Raw genomic sequence first — 16914 nt, forward strand, 5'->3', positions numbered from 1 at the left:
TTTGCTGTCCATGGATACTTACAAAAAATACATAATAATAATAATAATAATAATTCACATTTTAATGGAATATTGAAACAAATAAGGCATGAAGTTGATGATTATATCCAGATATTGGTTTCATGTTCATGTCAGTAGAACAAAATGAGCACTCACTATTTTAGCAGTCACACTTGAGGGAGTGGAATATGGCAGCAGACAGGAAATCCTCTGTTTCTGGTGCAGATCTTATCAGACAATTTGTGCGAGGAGCTCTGCATTCCAACCAGGTGACAGGGACACTAAACTCACGTCCAGACTCGTCCATGAAGCCTCTCTGCTCTATCTCTCGGCTCCTTTTGTCTTTTCTATTGGCAGACTAATGCATCCTTCAGTCTCTGGGAGCACACCGACATTGCAGACTCACATGTGCACCTAACTTTCATGGCGGCTCAGATGGCAGAGGCTCAAAAACAGAGGGAAGGTAAAGAGACTCCGGCCTACAGCTGAGCCGGAGAACAAAATGTGTCTGGCATCACTGCAGTATTCGGTGTCAAATTTCAGCAAAGGTGCTTTCCTCAAGGACTTTGTCTCCCTTGATACCTGTTTACAGCAGCTCTCTCGGTAGAAGTGATAGCTTTTATTGAGACATTTTCTCATTGAAACCTGTGGATGTCCATCCAAAATATCAGTAATAAACAGCACCACAAAAAATGTAGTGATCTACTGACAGCACTCACAGACTGGTACTATAATTAGAAGTACACACACATTAACAGCATGCCATTACAAATGCATAGGGAACACGTTTTTAATTACACAAGTAATGTTTTCACAGAGGAAGCCATCGCCAAATCCTGATACTTTACCACACATATTGAAAAATAACCTTTCACTAGGAATGCTTCGATTCGGTTTGATGCCACTGATCAGCCACAGTCGCTTACCGATCACATGGATTGCATATCAATTTGTTTTGAAGATCCAGTTACGGTGAGTGCTATTAAATACATAATGTGGAAAAAATAACCACAAAAGCTCCTCACTTTATACAATCACAAGTCCCAATGTACACAGTCTTTATGATCTTTTTTGTGCCATTCTACACAATGACTGTCTCCCTGCATCTTGGTCGAGCAAACTGTCACATTATACGTCGTTCACGATTGACGTTTATGATACACCATGTCACACTGTGCTTTTAAAGACTTTCCATGTTAGTTGAGCACATCACCCGCACAACATGTCATCATGACAACATGCCAACCAAGTTCCGGTGTTTCACTATGCAATGGACTCTGCACTAGTTGTCATGATAGCTGTCTTCTGTGCGGAGAAAGGGAAGCAAGATGACAGTCGGGTATCCTCAGTGGGCAGCTGCAATAACTCCACTATCTCTTGTCTACATCAGTCCTTATGCAGCACAATTTGCCAAACGTGTCACTTGGAACGCAGTATAGCTGCAACCTTGACGCCCTAAATGTGTCACAACGCCCTTCCATACTATAGCGATAGTTGCACATAATCGCAGCGCTATATTACATTTACCTTCTATGTAAATCAGGCTTGGATCATGTTTAGTGTGGACGTAAACTTATGACTGGCAGTTTGAATATAATGTCCATGTCTCCTTCATAGAAAGAAATTGGATTTCGAACAGCTGGATGGTTAACTGGAATCAGTGGATTTCTCACGTTGGTCTGATGTACACAAATCATTAACCAGCAACCATAGTTCCATATCTCACGTTGATAATATTCTTGTGAAAGTAACGTGTGTCTCAGAAAAGCAAAAAGAACATTTTAATTAGTTAACATTTTTTTTATGTTGTTTCAGGGTTTTGAAAGCTGTTGTGGGTAAATACACATGGAAAGTAGACTTGTAACTCACATACCAAATCTATTATTTATAAATCCTATAGTAGAGTAATGATCCAGAGATTCCATGTTTTCAGATCCAGAGGATCACATGGAGCACATACTTCATACAAATCAAGTCAAACCCCAAGTTTCACAGAGCCACTTCAGCAGCATGATTAAATATGAAAGATAGTTGTTCCAAGTTCAGTATGCTTCAGTTGTAAACTTTAGAAAATCTTGATATAGCAGTGGAATATCCTGCATTTCCACTGTTTCTCTTCACACAAACTGAAAGTGCTGATAAAAAACCAGGTCGACAGACTTATTCCAGAGTAAGGGCTTGGTTGTGTTTAAAAAAGCCTGCTTCATATGATGTGCTGTGTTTATCGCCGCCCGACACAAACAAACACACTTGAGGGAAAATCCTGTCGTCACAAGCTGGGCGATTTTTCTTAATGGCTGAATATGCGAATAATGGCTGCATTTACTGGCAGACTCTTTCCTGGAAGGAATTTATAGCATGGCACATCGTTACGCCGCAGCAGAAGCTGTTGTGTCCTGAATGAAAGCAGGATTTTAAGGAAAAGTTGCTCCTCGCCAACCTCCTAACCTTTACATGACAGACACATGATGTCACGTCTGCATCGAGGACTCACTGTTACGAGGACAAACTTTAGTTGCACTATTCAAATGTTCAGGATTTTTCCACTTGATCTTGTAATTCACACGAAAGCAAAGCCTTGGTGATGATCCACCTTAATTATATTTGGTGTGACTTAAACGTGAATTTGTGTCTTGCTTCAAGCTCTCTACTGACTCCGTCAGGTCAGGTTTGTTAAAGAATAACTATGGTGGCAAAGTAGCTTGAGCTGTGTCAAAAATAAAATTGGATCAGGACTCGACACTAGAATGAAGCAGTGAGTAGCCTTCACAGGACGAGTCACCATTTCCTGAACATAGTGTTTGTTGTTCTAAACATATAAATAGTTCTGCGACTAAGATATCTGTAACATTCCATTGAACCATAACACCCTTTGACACACTATTCAGAGTGGATTAGTAATCTTAACCACACAACGTCCGTCTGGGAAAATGACCCCAGGTGATACTACTGAACATGGGCAGATTTACTGTTTCCAACCTCCGGAATAGGGCACTTCTTACTTACTGTACATATCCAGCCAAATTTTGGATTGAGTAGTAGTAGTTTCACTGGCACATTTTTCTATGGGAAAGTAATGTTCCCCTCCAAATGTAATAGGGGTGCAATAAGGCATCGATACACTCAAATATCGAGATACTTGATTGCACAATATTGTATAAATATTTTAGCAGAAACATAATACATAATAATATTGAATTGTGAAATATTGTCTCGATAATTTCAGTCTCATATATCAATATTCAATACATAAATAATCACTGTATTGGTGAGGTGTTTAATACTAATACTACATTTTCTTTCTGTTCTCTGTAGTTATTTTGTTGATTACGGAAGAGTTAATATACTAATATACTAATGGAGGTGTATACATTCTGCAACAACTGAATCTTCAACACAGCGATCCATTTGTTCACACTATCTAATAATCAGAGCGTAAACCTCATTTGAACATGTGATGAGTGAAAGGGAAGCTCCGTAGTGAGACGCTGTATGGCTGAGAGATGGCAGCTCTGGCACTAAAGCAGGAAGCAGAGTTGGAGATGCTCAGGTTGAGGGAGTGACTAAGAAGGACAGGAAACCAGAAGGCACATGAAGAAGATAGAAGAGAATCGGGCCGATGAGCAAGATGGTTTTGGACGACTTGCTTTGGCAACCTCTGACGGGAATTGCCAAATGATAAAGAACAATCAAAAAAGTTTGGATTACAAAAGTAACAGGCTTCTTCACCACAGCTGCCATTTTGTAGCAGTTTTTTTGTAGCACACGAAAAACGCAACACACTTTTCACTGGCTCTTAATATCTCATTGCTCCTGTTATCTTCGGATCAACTAAACTTTCCTCGCACCTCGCACATGATTGACGCCTAAAATTCCAGTTTCCATTGCAGACGACAGTAGACTGTAGCAACAGGTTGATTATCTCACACAAGCATATTCTACACTTTCAATGTGTTAACAGGCTGGAATATATTTGCTACACTACACTGCTCACTACAAATCATGAATGTATTTAATGGCTGTCTTTATTTAATGAAAAATATTTTCAGTGTAGCCATGAGCACAACTGAAGAGCGACATACAGTTTTGATATTAGCTTAAATCTGAAGGAAAGCACCAGTAGGAGGCTACGCCGAAGCCCTGAACCAGACACATGATGCCTTGTGAGGCGACAGACCGACTCCTGTTACTTTTCCATTCAGGAAGCTTTACACAGAAAAGACCAAATTGAATTTCGGGACATTAATTCTTTCTATTTAAGGCAGGAAATGAGGTGCTGAGTCAGGGGCGGAGTCGTCAGCTTTTGGCGCGACAGAAACCAAACGTCTGGCTCCTAATCACACACACTCAGAGACGTATAAGCACAACCCCTTTCTCATCCCACAATGTGTTCTCTTTGTGTTGAGAGTTTGGTTTGTGTACCTTTGTGACTCAGGTATGACAGAATGTTAGCGGGAGACGGATAGAATGATGTGGGAGGAGGAAATGTAGGAACCACAATGGAGCAGATAAACCTCACTGGGAACCTTTTAGCAACAAATTCCTGAACAATTTATTGTGTTCAGTCTGTCTTTTACTTTATCCCAAAACAAGTTACATTTCAAGTGACCTAAATATATGACACAACACATGTCAAGTCAGCATTCTTTTGTGTGTGAGAATCAAACTCAGCAGCTGATGAATCAGTCTAAAGTCATGCGAAAAACACAATCTAGTAACAACAATATTAGCTCAACTGAAAATCACAAGTCATCAGTGGTTTGTGCCTTGGTCAAGGACTCTATCTGGGAAACAGATAATCAGTTATTGGATCAATATACTTTCCTAATTAAAGGACGCCCACAAGAACCCAGGTCAACATCAAATGTCTGTGCTTGCTGCATTTGTGCCAGCATTGATTTAGAATCGGAAGGAAAAAATGAAGAGGCAGCGGATTATTGTTCCTGAAATAAGTAGACTTTGTATCTGAGTGTTTGTGTCTTGCCACTGGAAAAGACGGCAGAAGAAGCCTTCAAAAGAATCCCAACAGAGACTGCAGTGATGCATTTCCACAGCATAGAAGATCCACTTAACTAAAATTAGATGCCTTATCAGCGTACTCTTAAAACTGTAGCCGCTGGATATTTGAATGAAACCCACAAAGCTGCAGACCAAGATTAAGTCTGTGTCCCTTCTGTTTTCTGATTCAACATTTGAGTCGCTCAAATTGTTTTGATAAACTTGGGGGACTGGCTCGCTGTTACTGGTGTCACGCTGGAACGCTCAATCGTGGACTTTGAATGTGCTGATCTGAAATCCAACCGTGGACTCACCTTTTATTTGTTACGAGTGCCACGGCCCAATAACTTCTTATCTTAATTGCAGGATAATGGCAATAAAACGGAATCAATGTAAGTCAACTACTCTTATCACCATTTCTTCCCCTCATGCTCCTTCTTTCTATTAATATGACTCACATTCTAGAGGGCTTTTGGTTTATTTATAAGGAGAGAGAAATTAAATACTTTCCTGCAGCCTTTGTTTTTCCAAAATTGTTCACTAACTTTTCAAGTGAGAACTTCATCTACATCTGACTTTCTTTCAGCCACGCATTTCATTTAGATCAAGCAGCTCCAAAGTCATTCTTTAGGAGTCCGACTAGAGTATAATAACCAAGCGCATATAGTTAATTTGGGGACTATGCATGAAGGGGTCAATGAAGCGACTTGATGATTTTATTTATTGTTTAAATCACCACGTGAATGGTATGAACACTCAATAAGGGCTAAATGTTCCTTTGCATTTTTGAAATGAACTTGGCTATGGTGGTGAAATCACCATCTGAGCGGACAGCCTGTGGTATATACAACAGCAAAGGCGACCCAGAAATGATTTAAGTCTGGTTAACATTTAATACTGCAACAGTAAATTATTTGCTAACCTTTACAAACCGCTGCTGCTCAATTGCATAAAACCTGCATCAATTTTGATGCTCGTAAATCGCTTCAAGAAAACGGTGGGTCATCGAATTGTAATCCAAATTTTTGTGTTCTCACTGTCGTGTTTTAGAATCCTGGCTTTCAACTGAACTTGAGTCATTGACTTGTTTGTGGCATTTTGTGAGGATAATCTGCAGCTCAAAAATAAACTCTGGGTCGAAGAGAAGATTATCTACTGTGCATAATAATCACACATATTATGTTGCATACATCCAAGAGGTATCACTGCAGGTAGCTGTTAATGGGATTATTGTTACTTAACATATATTCCATAATATTTTCTAATTTTTTCTTCATGAATGTCACTCATTCATTTACACAGAATCAAGATTTAATTATATCTCAGTAAATGACAGTATTATAGAGCTGAAATTACATCTATTTGTTTCAATTTCAAAACAAATATTCAGGAGTTTAGGAAACTTTATGAAAGTAATCTTTAGAAAAGAGCTTTCTTATTGGCTCAAATTTGGATATGCGACTATAGGACAGACATCCATACAATACAGCATCAAGAATATGATCTCCTTTTACTGTTAAGTTGTACTTAGCTATTCATACAGTTTAGCCCAATTTACACTCACCTGCTTTCTGTTTTTACCAGCCAACAATTCAGACAACAAAGACTCTTGTCCACCACTGACCTGTCCTCCGTCTATACCCCGCCACAAACATGAATGTACCATCACAAAACTGTATTTTACTCATGAGCTTAACTTGTTTCTCAGGTTGCTATAGGTATATTGTGAAATATATACAGTATTACATCATGCAAAGAGCATCCGCCGTCACTCGGCCCCAGGATTCATAACTTGTGACTTTGGTATCTAAAAAAAAAAACTTGTAAAATTAATAGCCTAAACATTCGGTGTTGCTTGCGTCACAGAGTGATTGTGAAAGACATCATGTAAACAGAGAATTTAAACACCAGGACTGGTTTCATAATTCTGGGAATGTTTTTCAAGGGGTGGGGCAGATTCCGCTCAAAGATGGGAGACTGGGAGAAACTTTGCAGACTCCCTCGCTCGGGTGGACAACAAAGCCGAAGTGTAGCTGTGAATTTCCGAGGAAGAGGCAGGAACCCTCGCGCTCCGTGTGTGAGAGTGAGCGTCCCGAGCCGGCCTGCCTGGCTCCCTACCCCCACCTCCGCACACACATCCCGGCTCAGACTCGCTGCCCCGACTCGCTCCAGTCCCCCACTAAAAGTTGCTCTCCACCATTGACTTTTTTTTCAAATGAGTGAGCAGAGTGGTATCGACATCCTCGCTGGAGTAAACCGGGCACAAACAAGACAAAAGCAAAAGCTGGAACCGTCCCAGCCGAACATTCCCCGCACGGACGAGCGTCGGCGGCGGCGGCTCTGGCTTCTCTCGGCGGCGTCTGAAGTTAATTTGAGCCGCTGTTCAAGGACACTGCAGCTCCCTGTCATGATCCGTCCATGTCGCGACAGACGCCGCCGTCTTCCCTTACTACAACCGGTGGCGTTTCAAGTCAGGAAAAGGCAAAGGGCGCTTACCTTTTTGCTGTTTCTGTTGTTATAGCCGTTGTATGGGTTGATTCCTGCCCTTGGCGGTACGGAGAGCAGCATTTTTGTCGGCGCTATGTCCGGAGCGGCGAGCTCAGCCCAGGCTGCCAGCTGACGTCAGCAGCTGGGGAAGTGAGAGCTGGAGTCCCGCTGCTAGACTGAGAGTGGTGCTGCTGCTGCTGCTGCTGCTGCTGCAGGACAGGGGCCCCTGCTGCTGGCCCCTACACTCGCTGATCCAGGTGGTCCGCGCAGAGAGGCAGCTCAGACCCAAGTGTGTTTCCGCACACACTACGAGGCCGGGCTTGAAATGTGATCTGTTGAGACAAGTGTTCACCGAGGACCCCCAAAAATCTGGACGGCCACCTATGTTTCTGCTTTTGATGGTCAGTCTGAGCCCACCTCCAAATAAAAATACACTTCTACCGGTTATTCTGACAACAACGGATACACTTAAACACTTACAAAACTTCTAAACTATGTGTTTGGACGATCATTCAAAGTAATTTAAGATGAAAACAGAAGGCAGTAGCACACATACAGCAACTTTTCCTGATCTGCTTGGAGTTTGTTCTTCCTCAAAACACATAAATTGTGTCAATAGCAAGATGTTCAGTACGTAAAGGGAAGTGAGCGCAGTGCAAATGATCTCTGAGGAGGACTGAAGCGTCCACATTTATGACCTGTATTTGTGGAATGGCAATGTCTCTCTGACACCCATCCAGAGTTCTGTGCTTCCTTCAAGAAAGAGATCCAGGCACATCAGCTGGACAACACCATTAGATCTCCCTGTCTACTCTGGTACATTGAGCCGTGACATATGTTCAAATAGGATACATGATATGATTAAACTTGGACAAATCTGTGAGGGAAAAGTCCAAGTATATTCCTGCCTTGGTAACAAACAAGGAAGGAAATTCAGTTGGAACCAGTTTAGTTGACTCACGCTGCGATTTTCAAAAACCGAACTGATCGGACTCTTGAGTGTCGAGGAGGGGGTCGAGAGACAAAGGTGGACAGAGGCCTGGTGAGGATGAGCTGGGGCTGTGGAAAAAGGTTGATTCTGAGAGCACAGGAAGAATCCTCAGTGGAATAGTGTTCCACTTGACATTTATACGCCCCAGAAGTGAAAAGGAAATTCTCACATGAAACGCAGTAGATTTGCAGTGCAGGACAGTGCTATTACACATCTTGCTTCTGACAGCGTTTGGCGCTTCATTTCTACAGCCGTAAATATGTGGCGAGCAGCCCCTGAACTCCTTAACCCGGCCAGATACTCTGAGTACGCTCTTTGGTTTGGCTGCTAGATTTGCTTGTGTAACCTTTGTGGCTATTTATATTGATTCCCAGAGAATCGTTGAGACTTGTAGAAATCTGAAGAAACTCAAACGCTGCATCACTTTCAACCACTTCAAAGCAAAGGCCTCTCTTTTGTTGTGTGTGGATCGGCTCCAGAATGTCGAAACAGAGGCAGCAAAAACAACATTTCAATGCTTTCTATGTTTTGATGTTGAGAATAAATTAAGCTTAGAAGACGGATATCAACAACATAAATGAAAGACAAGCAACTTCAAATGTGAAGTTGCTTGTCTTTTCTGTTTTTCATGTCTGCCAACGGATATCTAATAGACTGCAGCATCATAACATCAGTGTTTGCCTCACAACGCCATTATCTCATTCAGACCTCTTAAGCTGCAAAAGGCAGCAAGAAGCTATTATAGAGCCCAATCAATATACATTGTTGCTCTGCCTCTGGGTAATGGGCTGAGATCTATACATAGGTGGTGTTTAGGGAAATGTATGTTTTCTCACCATTGTTTAACTAACAGTCATGTCATCATTCAGAAACATTTCAGTTGTAGATACTATTTCAATACTGCATCATTTATACAAGTAACATCCGACTTACAACAAGCTTGACTTACGTCCACCCGTACTTACGACCGTAGCAACGTGTACGACAGTTACGACAGCACAGTATCCCAGCATGTCATTCTCACACATCTACCACTACAGTTGTACCTATAACCCTCACGTCGGCTATTTTGAATGGCATTCAACTTATGTCCAATCTGACTTACGACCCGTTGGTCGGAACCGATCCCGGTCGTAAGTCGGATGTTACTTGTATTGTCCAATCTGACTTACGACCCGTTGGTCGAAACCGATCCCGGTCGTAAGTCGGATGTTACTTGTATTGTCCAATCTGACTTACGACCCGTTGGTCGGAACCGATCCCGGTCGTAAGTCGGATGTTACTTGTATTGTCCAATCTGACTTACGACCCGTTGGTCGGAACCGATCCCGGTCGTAAGTCGGATGTTACTTGTATTGTCCAATCTGACTTACGAACCGTTGGTTGGAACCGATAGGACGTGAAGACAGAAGGAGAATCGAGTCAGGTGAAGGTGGAGGACTCGCTTGCTGACAGTGATAGTAAATGACCGAAGAAGAAAGTATCAGATAATGTGCCCTGTGAATCCCTGATATTTGTCAGGTCCACCATCACCATCATGGCCTTCATCATAGTCCTCCATCATCATCATGGTGCACCATCACCACCAAGGCCTTCATCATGGTGCACCATCACCATCACAACCTTCATCAGGTCCATCATCACCATCACAACCTTCATCAGGTCCATCATCACCATCATGACCTTCATCATGGCCCACCAGCGCCATTATGACCATCATCATGGTCTTCCATCACCACCATGGCCTTCATCATGGTGCACCATCACCATCATAACACCATCACCTGGACAGATTTGGATGAATTTTTCAGAAAATGTGTTAAATGGGACAAGAAATAATTCCATTTTGGGAGGTCATCAATTCAGGTACTCAATACACAAGATATATACACTTTGACCATCTCCATACTCCCTTGTAGGGTCGTTGTATACTGCCTTTGATTCCCGGTCAGGGAATTAAGTTTTATTTTTCTAAAGGATACTTTATTGGTGGAGGTTGGATTTTCATGTTGCTACTGTAGCTAGTTTGCCACATTTGATGACAAAACAAATCTTACATCATTGTTTCTATCAACCACCCTGCTGGATTATGGATTATGTTGGAAAACCAACCTGGTGAGACGAGATCAGTGGAAGAAAAATAACAATTCTAAATGATTATATTTGTAGAGGGAATGAAAATATTGGGGGATATCGATCAAATGATGGGTTGCTGGAGTGTGTCAGAGGCGTGTCAGTTGAATGAGGTTTCTTGATAATTGTATATTGCTGTTTTTGCGGCCAACTTAATCTCTCCCCATCCTCTGTTGAGAACCTCTAGACGTAGGGTCCATACGTTCCACTTATCTGTCATGTCTAGCAGGTGAGATATTCTGTTTATATGCAAAAACATTCAGAATATTTTTGTTTACTTGTGACGACTGTAGCCATTTGCTAACATCTGAAAATATTCAGTGTGGAGCCTGAGAGAGGATTAAAGCCAAGTAAGGTCCCGCTGCGACTCTCTTTCTCCGACAGCTGCCTTCCTCCATATGACATTTCCTCCAGCAATTATTCCATTAATTATGCAGCACAAATTTGATACAAAGAATTTTCACAACCGCAACAGTAGGCCAGACGTGGAGAACAATGCAAAGCGTTTTTAAAAATCTGGTGTGAATGTGCATTGATCCTAATGGGAGGTAAATGTGCAGGGCTGTTGTGATGCCTGGGCCCTGACCAAAGCCCCATGGCATTGGGTGCAAAGCCCTTCCTGGTCTTATTTAGAGCAGTTTCGGTGGCAACTGCTTCCTTATCTGTCCTTCCTGCTATATTCAAAAGGCTTTTAACCCTTTAACTCCTGTAGCTAGAGACTGGCACAGAGAAGAATCAGATGAGAAAATGAACTGGCAGCCTTCTCTATAGCGATAAAGATCCTGAAATGTGTTTTTGCTTTTTCACAGGAGAGTTGCACCTCTTGTTCTGAAGGAATTCATTTTAAGTCAGAGGTCACACGTGAATTCAGGTCTGTAAAAACCCTGAATGTCCTTACCCTCACTCCTGCTTAGTGTGACGTGCCACAGTCCCGTCTGAGATTCTCTCTGACAGAGTACTTCATTCACCAGAAAAACACCCTCAGTAGGATGAAACTGAGAGCTACTGTTTTTAATAGAGAACTTCATGAGAACACGTCATCACCAGACAAGTGATCTGTGCTTGTGACAAAGCAGCACACTAGAGTTGTTTCAGTTCACCACACTGCTTCTTTCTCCACATTTCTTTCACTCATGAAATTCACTTCACAGTTGTTTCATGCCTCTAACTATTTCTGACTGACTTTCTAGCTGACCCTTATTATATTTTCTATCTTATTATATGTAAAACTGATCTAGGCTGTGCTGCCCAAAACAAGCAGTTGCTATGCCTTGCACTCTAGTGCAACATTAGTTGTCTCTGTTCCTAGAGTCGACGGACAGAATTTTGAAAAAGAGCTAGTTTTGCTGCCCCCTCTGGATGGAATAGACAACAGGCTAAGCTAAAGCTTTCTGAACCGATTCCATTTGAAGCCATTACCATACTGAAGGATAGACAAGAGAGCATTGAACAGTGGTTGGCTTTTTAAATTATATGTGGTTCGTTGTAGTTGTCAAAGCTCCGGCACTGTTGAATCTGTATGTTTATACCGTCACTTCCTTGTAAGTCTGATTAAATAAAGTTTATAGGAAAAAAAGTCTTAACTTTCTAGATCTGAATAAAGAAAGCCACCGTGCAGCTTTACCAATTCATTTCAATGAATCTAAAGCTTTGTGTAGCCTCACACCAAGAAGGTCCCTCGGTCATACATGATCTTCCTGTATGAAGGTGGTATGTTCTCCTTATTCTTCTGTGAGAGTTTGTCTAATTTCCTCCCACGATCCACAAACATAGAGGTCAGTTGAGGTAGTAGAAAGGGCATCCCTACTTCTTTACCCTTGGCAGACACGCCCTTTCAACGCCTTATCTACGATGTTACGCTATACAAGTGAACGCTTTCCTCTCTGTGCAACTTGTTGAGAGACTTTCAGGCAGAACCTGGACCAGTATAAGACTCACAGCTCCGGTGAGATTTGGGTTCCTTCAGTCAGAAAACCCCAAAGACTGCACGATTACATCAAATCCCTGACGTGCCTTTGAAGGCCGTGTTTATGAATTAGCTTTGTGTTTGCAAGTTTCTGTCCCTTCCTCCATCTGAATCTAGAAAGCCACATACGTGACACAGTCACACTCAGCAGAACCACAGTCCGCCACAATCAGTTACTTTGACGACACCAACGTTGTTTTGACATCAACAAGCTGGTTGCCTGGTTACTCGTCCCCTCCTCTTCATCCCAAGAGGACGGGCTTGGGAATCCATACTTAATACCTCCAGGTGGTTAAGCTGCGCGTGTTGGTTAATGTGTGAAGGTTTGAGAGTGTAAAGAAAATATGGGAACATCTGTGCATGTCTGAGTCACACGGCTACGGAATATTGTCTGATTATTTATGCTGTGTTATAATTTAGGCCGTGCTGATCCACTTTCTATGGAAAACCATCTTAAAGAGTCCACCACGTTACCTTTTTTTAAATGAGTTAAATGTAGAACATCTCTCAGACTTCATCTGAAGCACTGTCGGACAGTGACTGGGACTGTGCTTGCTCCCACATTTCAGTCCATCCATGGCCTTTAAACAGCTGCACACTGTGATCTCTGCTACAGTCCTTGGGACTTGAGCGTAATATTGTTTTACAGTTGTAATGGGGATGCCCTCTCAATTTCAGGATGTTCCCACTTGGTATTCAGGACAAGATTACACAACCCTGAGTTCAGGTCCAGATTCAGCTATTTATGTTCCTTTTCAATCATTATATAATACTACACTCTTCTTTCACCTTAAATCCAGTACTATTATCAGGCGTATTCTCTGTACACGGTGAGGTTAGACTCAGCACTTTTCATCGTGACTGAGAACCTTTCGATGAAGATTGTGAAGACAACCTGAGAGACGTAAGTCAGTCATTCAGGGTGTAGCTTCCATACAACCGGAGGAGATCGAGTGGGTGAAGAGAAAGATCCAGGTTTGAAGATGAATCCAACCAGGAACCTATCTGGCGAAATATGCCAAAGTTTAATTGATACTGTTTGTTCACTCTTCCCTTGACGAACAGAAATAAACCAAAAATAACACAGGAATCACACACAAATTGTCATGAGGCACGATAGCTTGACAGTCAGCGTAAAGTCGGCCCACAGAAAAGTGTAACACATGCATGTCCCAATTTAGATTTTAAAACACGTTTGTATCTCTTGCAGCACTCGAAATAGGCAGATAATAAATTGAACCGCGTCAAAACTTCCAACAAAAGAAGCTTCCCACCACACACAGAAGTTCACGTGGTCAGGAAAGACTTCCCTTGTCTCTGTAAACGCACCCTTCCTCCCCAACGCACATTCATACACACACGTAGTATTTGTGGGGGTGAAGCTCCATCATCAAAGTGCTCTGTTGGGAGGGGAGTGTGTGTCTGTGTGTGGCTGAAGGAAACTGAATACAACCAACATCGACGAGTTCAGGGAGTTCATGTGTGTGTGTCAGAGTCGGGTTCAAGGTCAGAATAGCTTCGAGAGCGGGAAACAAATCTGCTCCGAAATCATTGGATTGAACTGAAAGTGAATGAACAATATAAACAGAAACTTAATTCATAAAAGTCAGAGAGAGAAAAGGGTCTGGCGCATGGTCACACGGCAGATTATCTTCATGAATTAAACAAACATCGCTCGCTCACATCAGAATGAGGGCACAATAATTCCTCAAAATGATCGCCAGGTGAAGCTTTTTTTTTTTTAATTCAAAATGGGGGCAAACAGCAGGAGTGCATCTCCAGAGGGCTGAATTTTTGGAACCAATTACACTCCTGGAGTCATAAATCAGATGCAGGGCAATGATGTGTGTGAAGCAGCACAGACAAACAGATGGATGGACTCACGTGAGAGCAGTCACTTATGCACCGGCCTGAACACAAGACCACACACACAACATCCTGTCACACACTCAGACGATCAGTCAACCATTCCCCGCGGTCGGAAAGCCCAACGTGTGAAAGAGGAAGTTTGCAATGATTTTTGGAGGCAAACAGTGAATGTGATAAAATGATATACAATCAATGGGAAGGGAGGAATTGATCGTCTCTGAGGCCAGAAATAGTGTCAAATGTCTGTGTTTCGTAACTGGACAAAATGTGTTTCCAGTAATTCCCGCCCCAAATCTACTCACTTGTTGTTGTATGAACACTCGGATCCACCGACATATTTGGCATTTCTGTTTTTTTTTTTTCTTTGTGATTGAATTAGTTTCAAGGATCATTTGTGCGCACTGTTTAGTCGCTTTTGCAGCTGGAAGTAATCTGAGCAACAGATTTGAAGAGACAGAAGGAAAAGCCCGGTGATGGAGTGGGAGGAAAGGAGAGAAGGGGACAAGGGCGTGGGGGAGGGCGAGAGGAGAGGGGAGAGAGCTGAGCAGATGGGGGAGGGGCTGTTTGTGCATTCTTGGAATTCTTTCGCTGTTATCACCGTTGCCTGCTCCATAATGGTTCATGTGGAGAAGGAAAAATACGACAACTATTTCAACTTGGGACATTGACTCAGAAGGGTTCTCACTTTTCAGTGACTGAAATGGTGCGTATGAGCAGTGGAGAAGGACTGACCCTGACTTATGATGCTCTTCAAGCAGTCAAACGTTCACGCGTTTTATCAATGTTAAAATCATCTGGGTGTCAGTTGTCAGCGATGGGTTCAAATAATTTCAATCTGTTTCAGTAGTTTAACAACATTGATTTTCATGTTCGTCTATCGCTTAAAAACAATTTTCATGGATAATCTGAAGTAAGCTGGTCACCAATAATAATGACAATAATGAGTTGTTCTTCTATGAGCTTCATCTGTCCTGGCTTCAGACAAACATTGTTATGGTTGTTCAGTTCCAAATCAGTGAAAGCATGGAACTCACTGGATCTATTCTGGTGTGTCCAGGACAGCAGCTTTCATATTTGATCTTGCACCCCATCACAGAGAGGACAGTGAGGAGGAAAGACACTGATTTTTCCCAAGTCACTGAAGATCACCATACTATTCATTGATCATTTCTGACGTCTGGATCTGGACTTAACTGACTAAAACCTTTGCGATCGTCAGTAATCTCTCTCACTGTGTTCAACGTGTTGTCAGGCCGGTTCTGGTTCAATCAAGACGCTCCGTATCACGCAGCTTGTTTCAGCAATTTCCTTGTGAAATAAACACGACAACACTCCTTCATGTTTAGTTTTGGCTGTGAAACGTCACATTCTGTTATAGCCGTGGTGCGGCTCCGTCATCAGTTCATATCTGAGGTGAGGACGACTCGTAGTACTAACAAGTGACTGAGAAATAAGGAGGTCAAGCCGATGGTGGTAAACAGGTTTTCAACTGTTCGACTGTCTCCCCAGCCTCTCCTCCTAAAACTAAACATCCAAAACTAACCTTAACCAGGACCCTGAATCAAATTAAAATCAAACTTAAATTTAATTCTAATAAACAATTTATATATTTATATACAATAAACTATTTTAATGGACATTTTAACCCTCTAAACTTAGTGAGGAAAGGCCAAAATGTCCTTTCAAAACAAAATGTCCTCACAAATGCATGGTAAATATATGGATGACTAAGTTTCATAAACCCAGTCATGTTGACTGAGCGTACATCTGAAATCCAACCAGTGCAAGAACCATGATGAACGTCTATTGCGGTCCTCTGTGGACCACCACCTGGCTTCCATCACAGCTGCAGAGAAGTGGGTGGAGGTGCATCATGGGCCCCCGAGACTGACGGATGAAGTAATTGTCCCACTTATGGCATCAGCCAGATGAGGAGCGTTCTCACTCTCTCCACCATAAAAAAAAAAAAAACTCCCTGGAAAATGTGCGGGAACACTCGTGGAGACAAACTGTAGCTTGAGACCAATGAGATATTTTAAAGTAGTTCTGAAGGTAAATGTCAAGTTCTACTGTCACAACTTGTGACTAGGACTTTGTGATTTGAAGCAGCTTTTTTTGGCTCAATAACTTGAGTGTTTCATCGCTCATTTTACAGATTGTACGATCCTGGTAGTTTCGGGTGGCAAAGCACAATCTTACTACAGATTAATACTTCAGATACTGAGTAACTGCTGTGATCTCGTGAGAAATGAACATTAAATCCCAGTGCAGTTCTATAGTATGTTTAGTGAGCCAATATATTCCATAAATCTCACGTTACCATCAGTAACATCATGGACAAACTGCTGGATATTATGGACAACGCCAGCCACCCTCTGCACACTGTCATCAGCAACCAGAGGAGCTGGTTCAGTGACAGGCTGCTGCTCCCCAAGTGTGGGACCAACAGACTCAGGAACTTTTTTGTACA

The 16914-nt window shown here is 42.2% G+C and overlaps 1 protein-coding gene across 1 annotated transcript in view; it reads right to left on the reverse strand.

Moving 5' to 3' along the window:
- Positions 1 to 7637, reverse strand: part of LOC128760507 (RNA-binding motif, single-stranded-interacting protein 2-like) — a 31538-nt gene extending 23901 nt beyond the window's left edge. Inside the window, exon 1 of the mRNA XM_053867955.1 lies at positions 7495 to 7637. Coding sequence (XP_053723930.1) covers positions 7495 to 7566 — 72 coding nt within the window. The 5' untranslated portion in view covers positions 7567 to 7637. The remainder of the gene's footprint in view (positions 1 to 7494) is intronic.
- Positions 7638 to 16914: the final 9277 nt, after the last annotated feature.

The sequence above is a fragment of the Synchiropus splendidus genome, chromosome 6, assembly GCF_027744825.2.
Source record: "Synchiropus splendidus isolate RoL2022-P1 chromosome 6, RoL_Sspl_1.0, whole genome shotgun sequence".
Lineage (NCBI taxonomy): Eukaryota > Metazoa > Chordata > Actinopteri > Syngnathiformes > Callionymidae > Synchiropus > Synchiropus splendidus.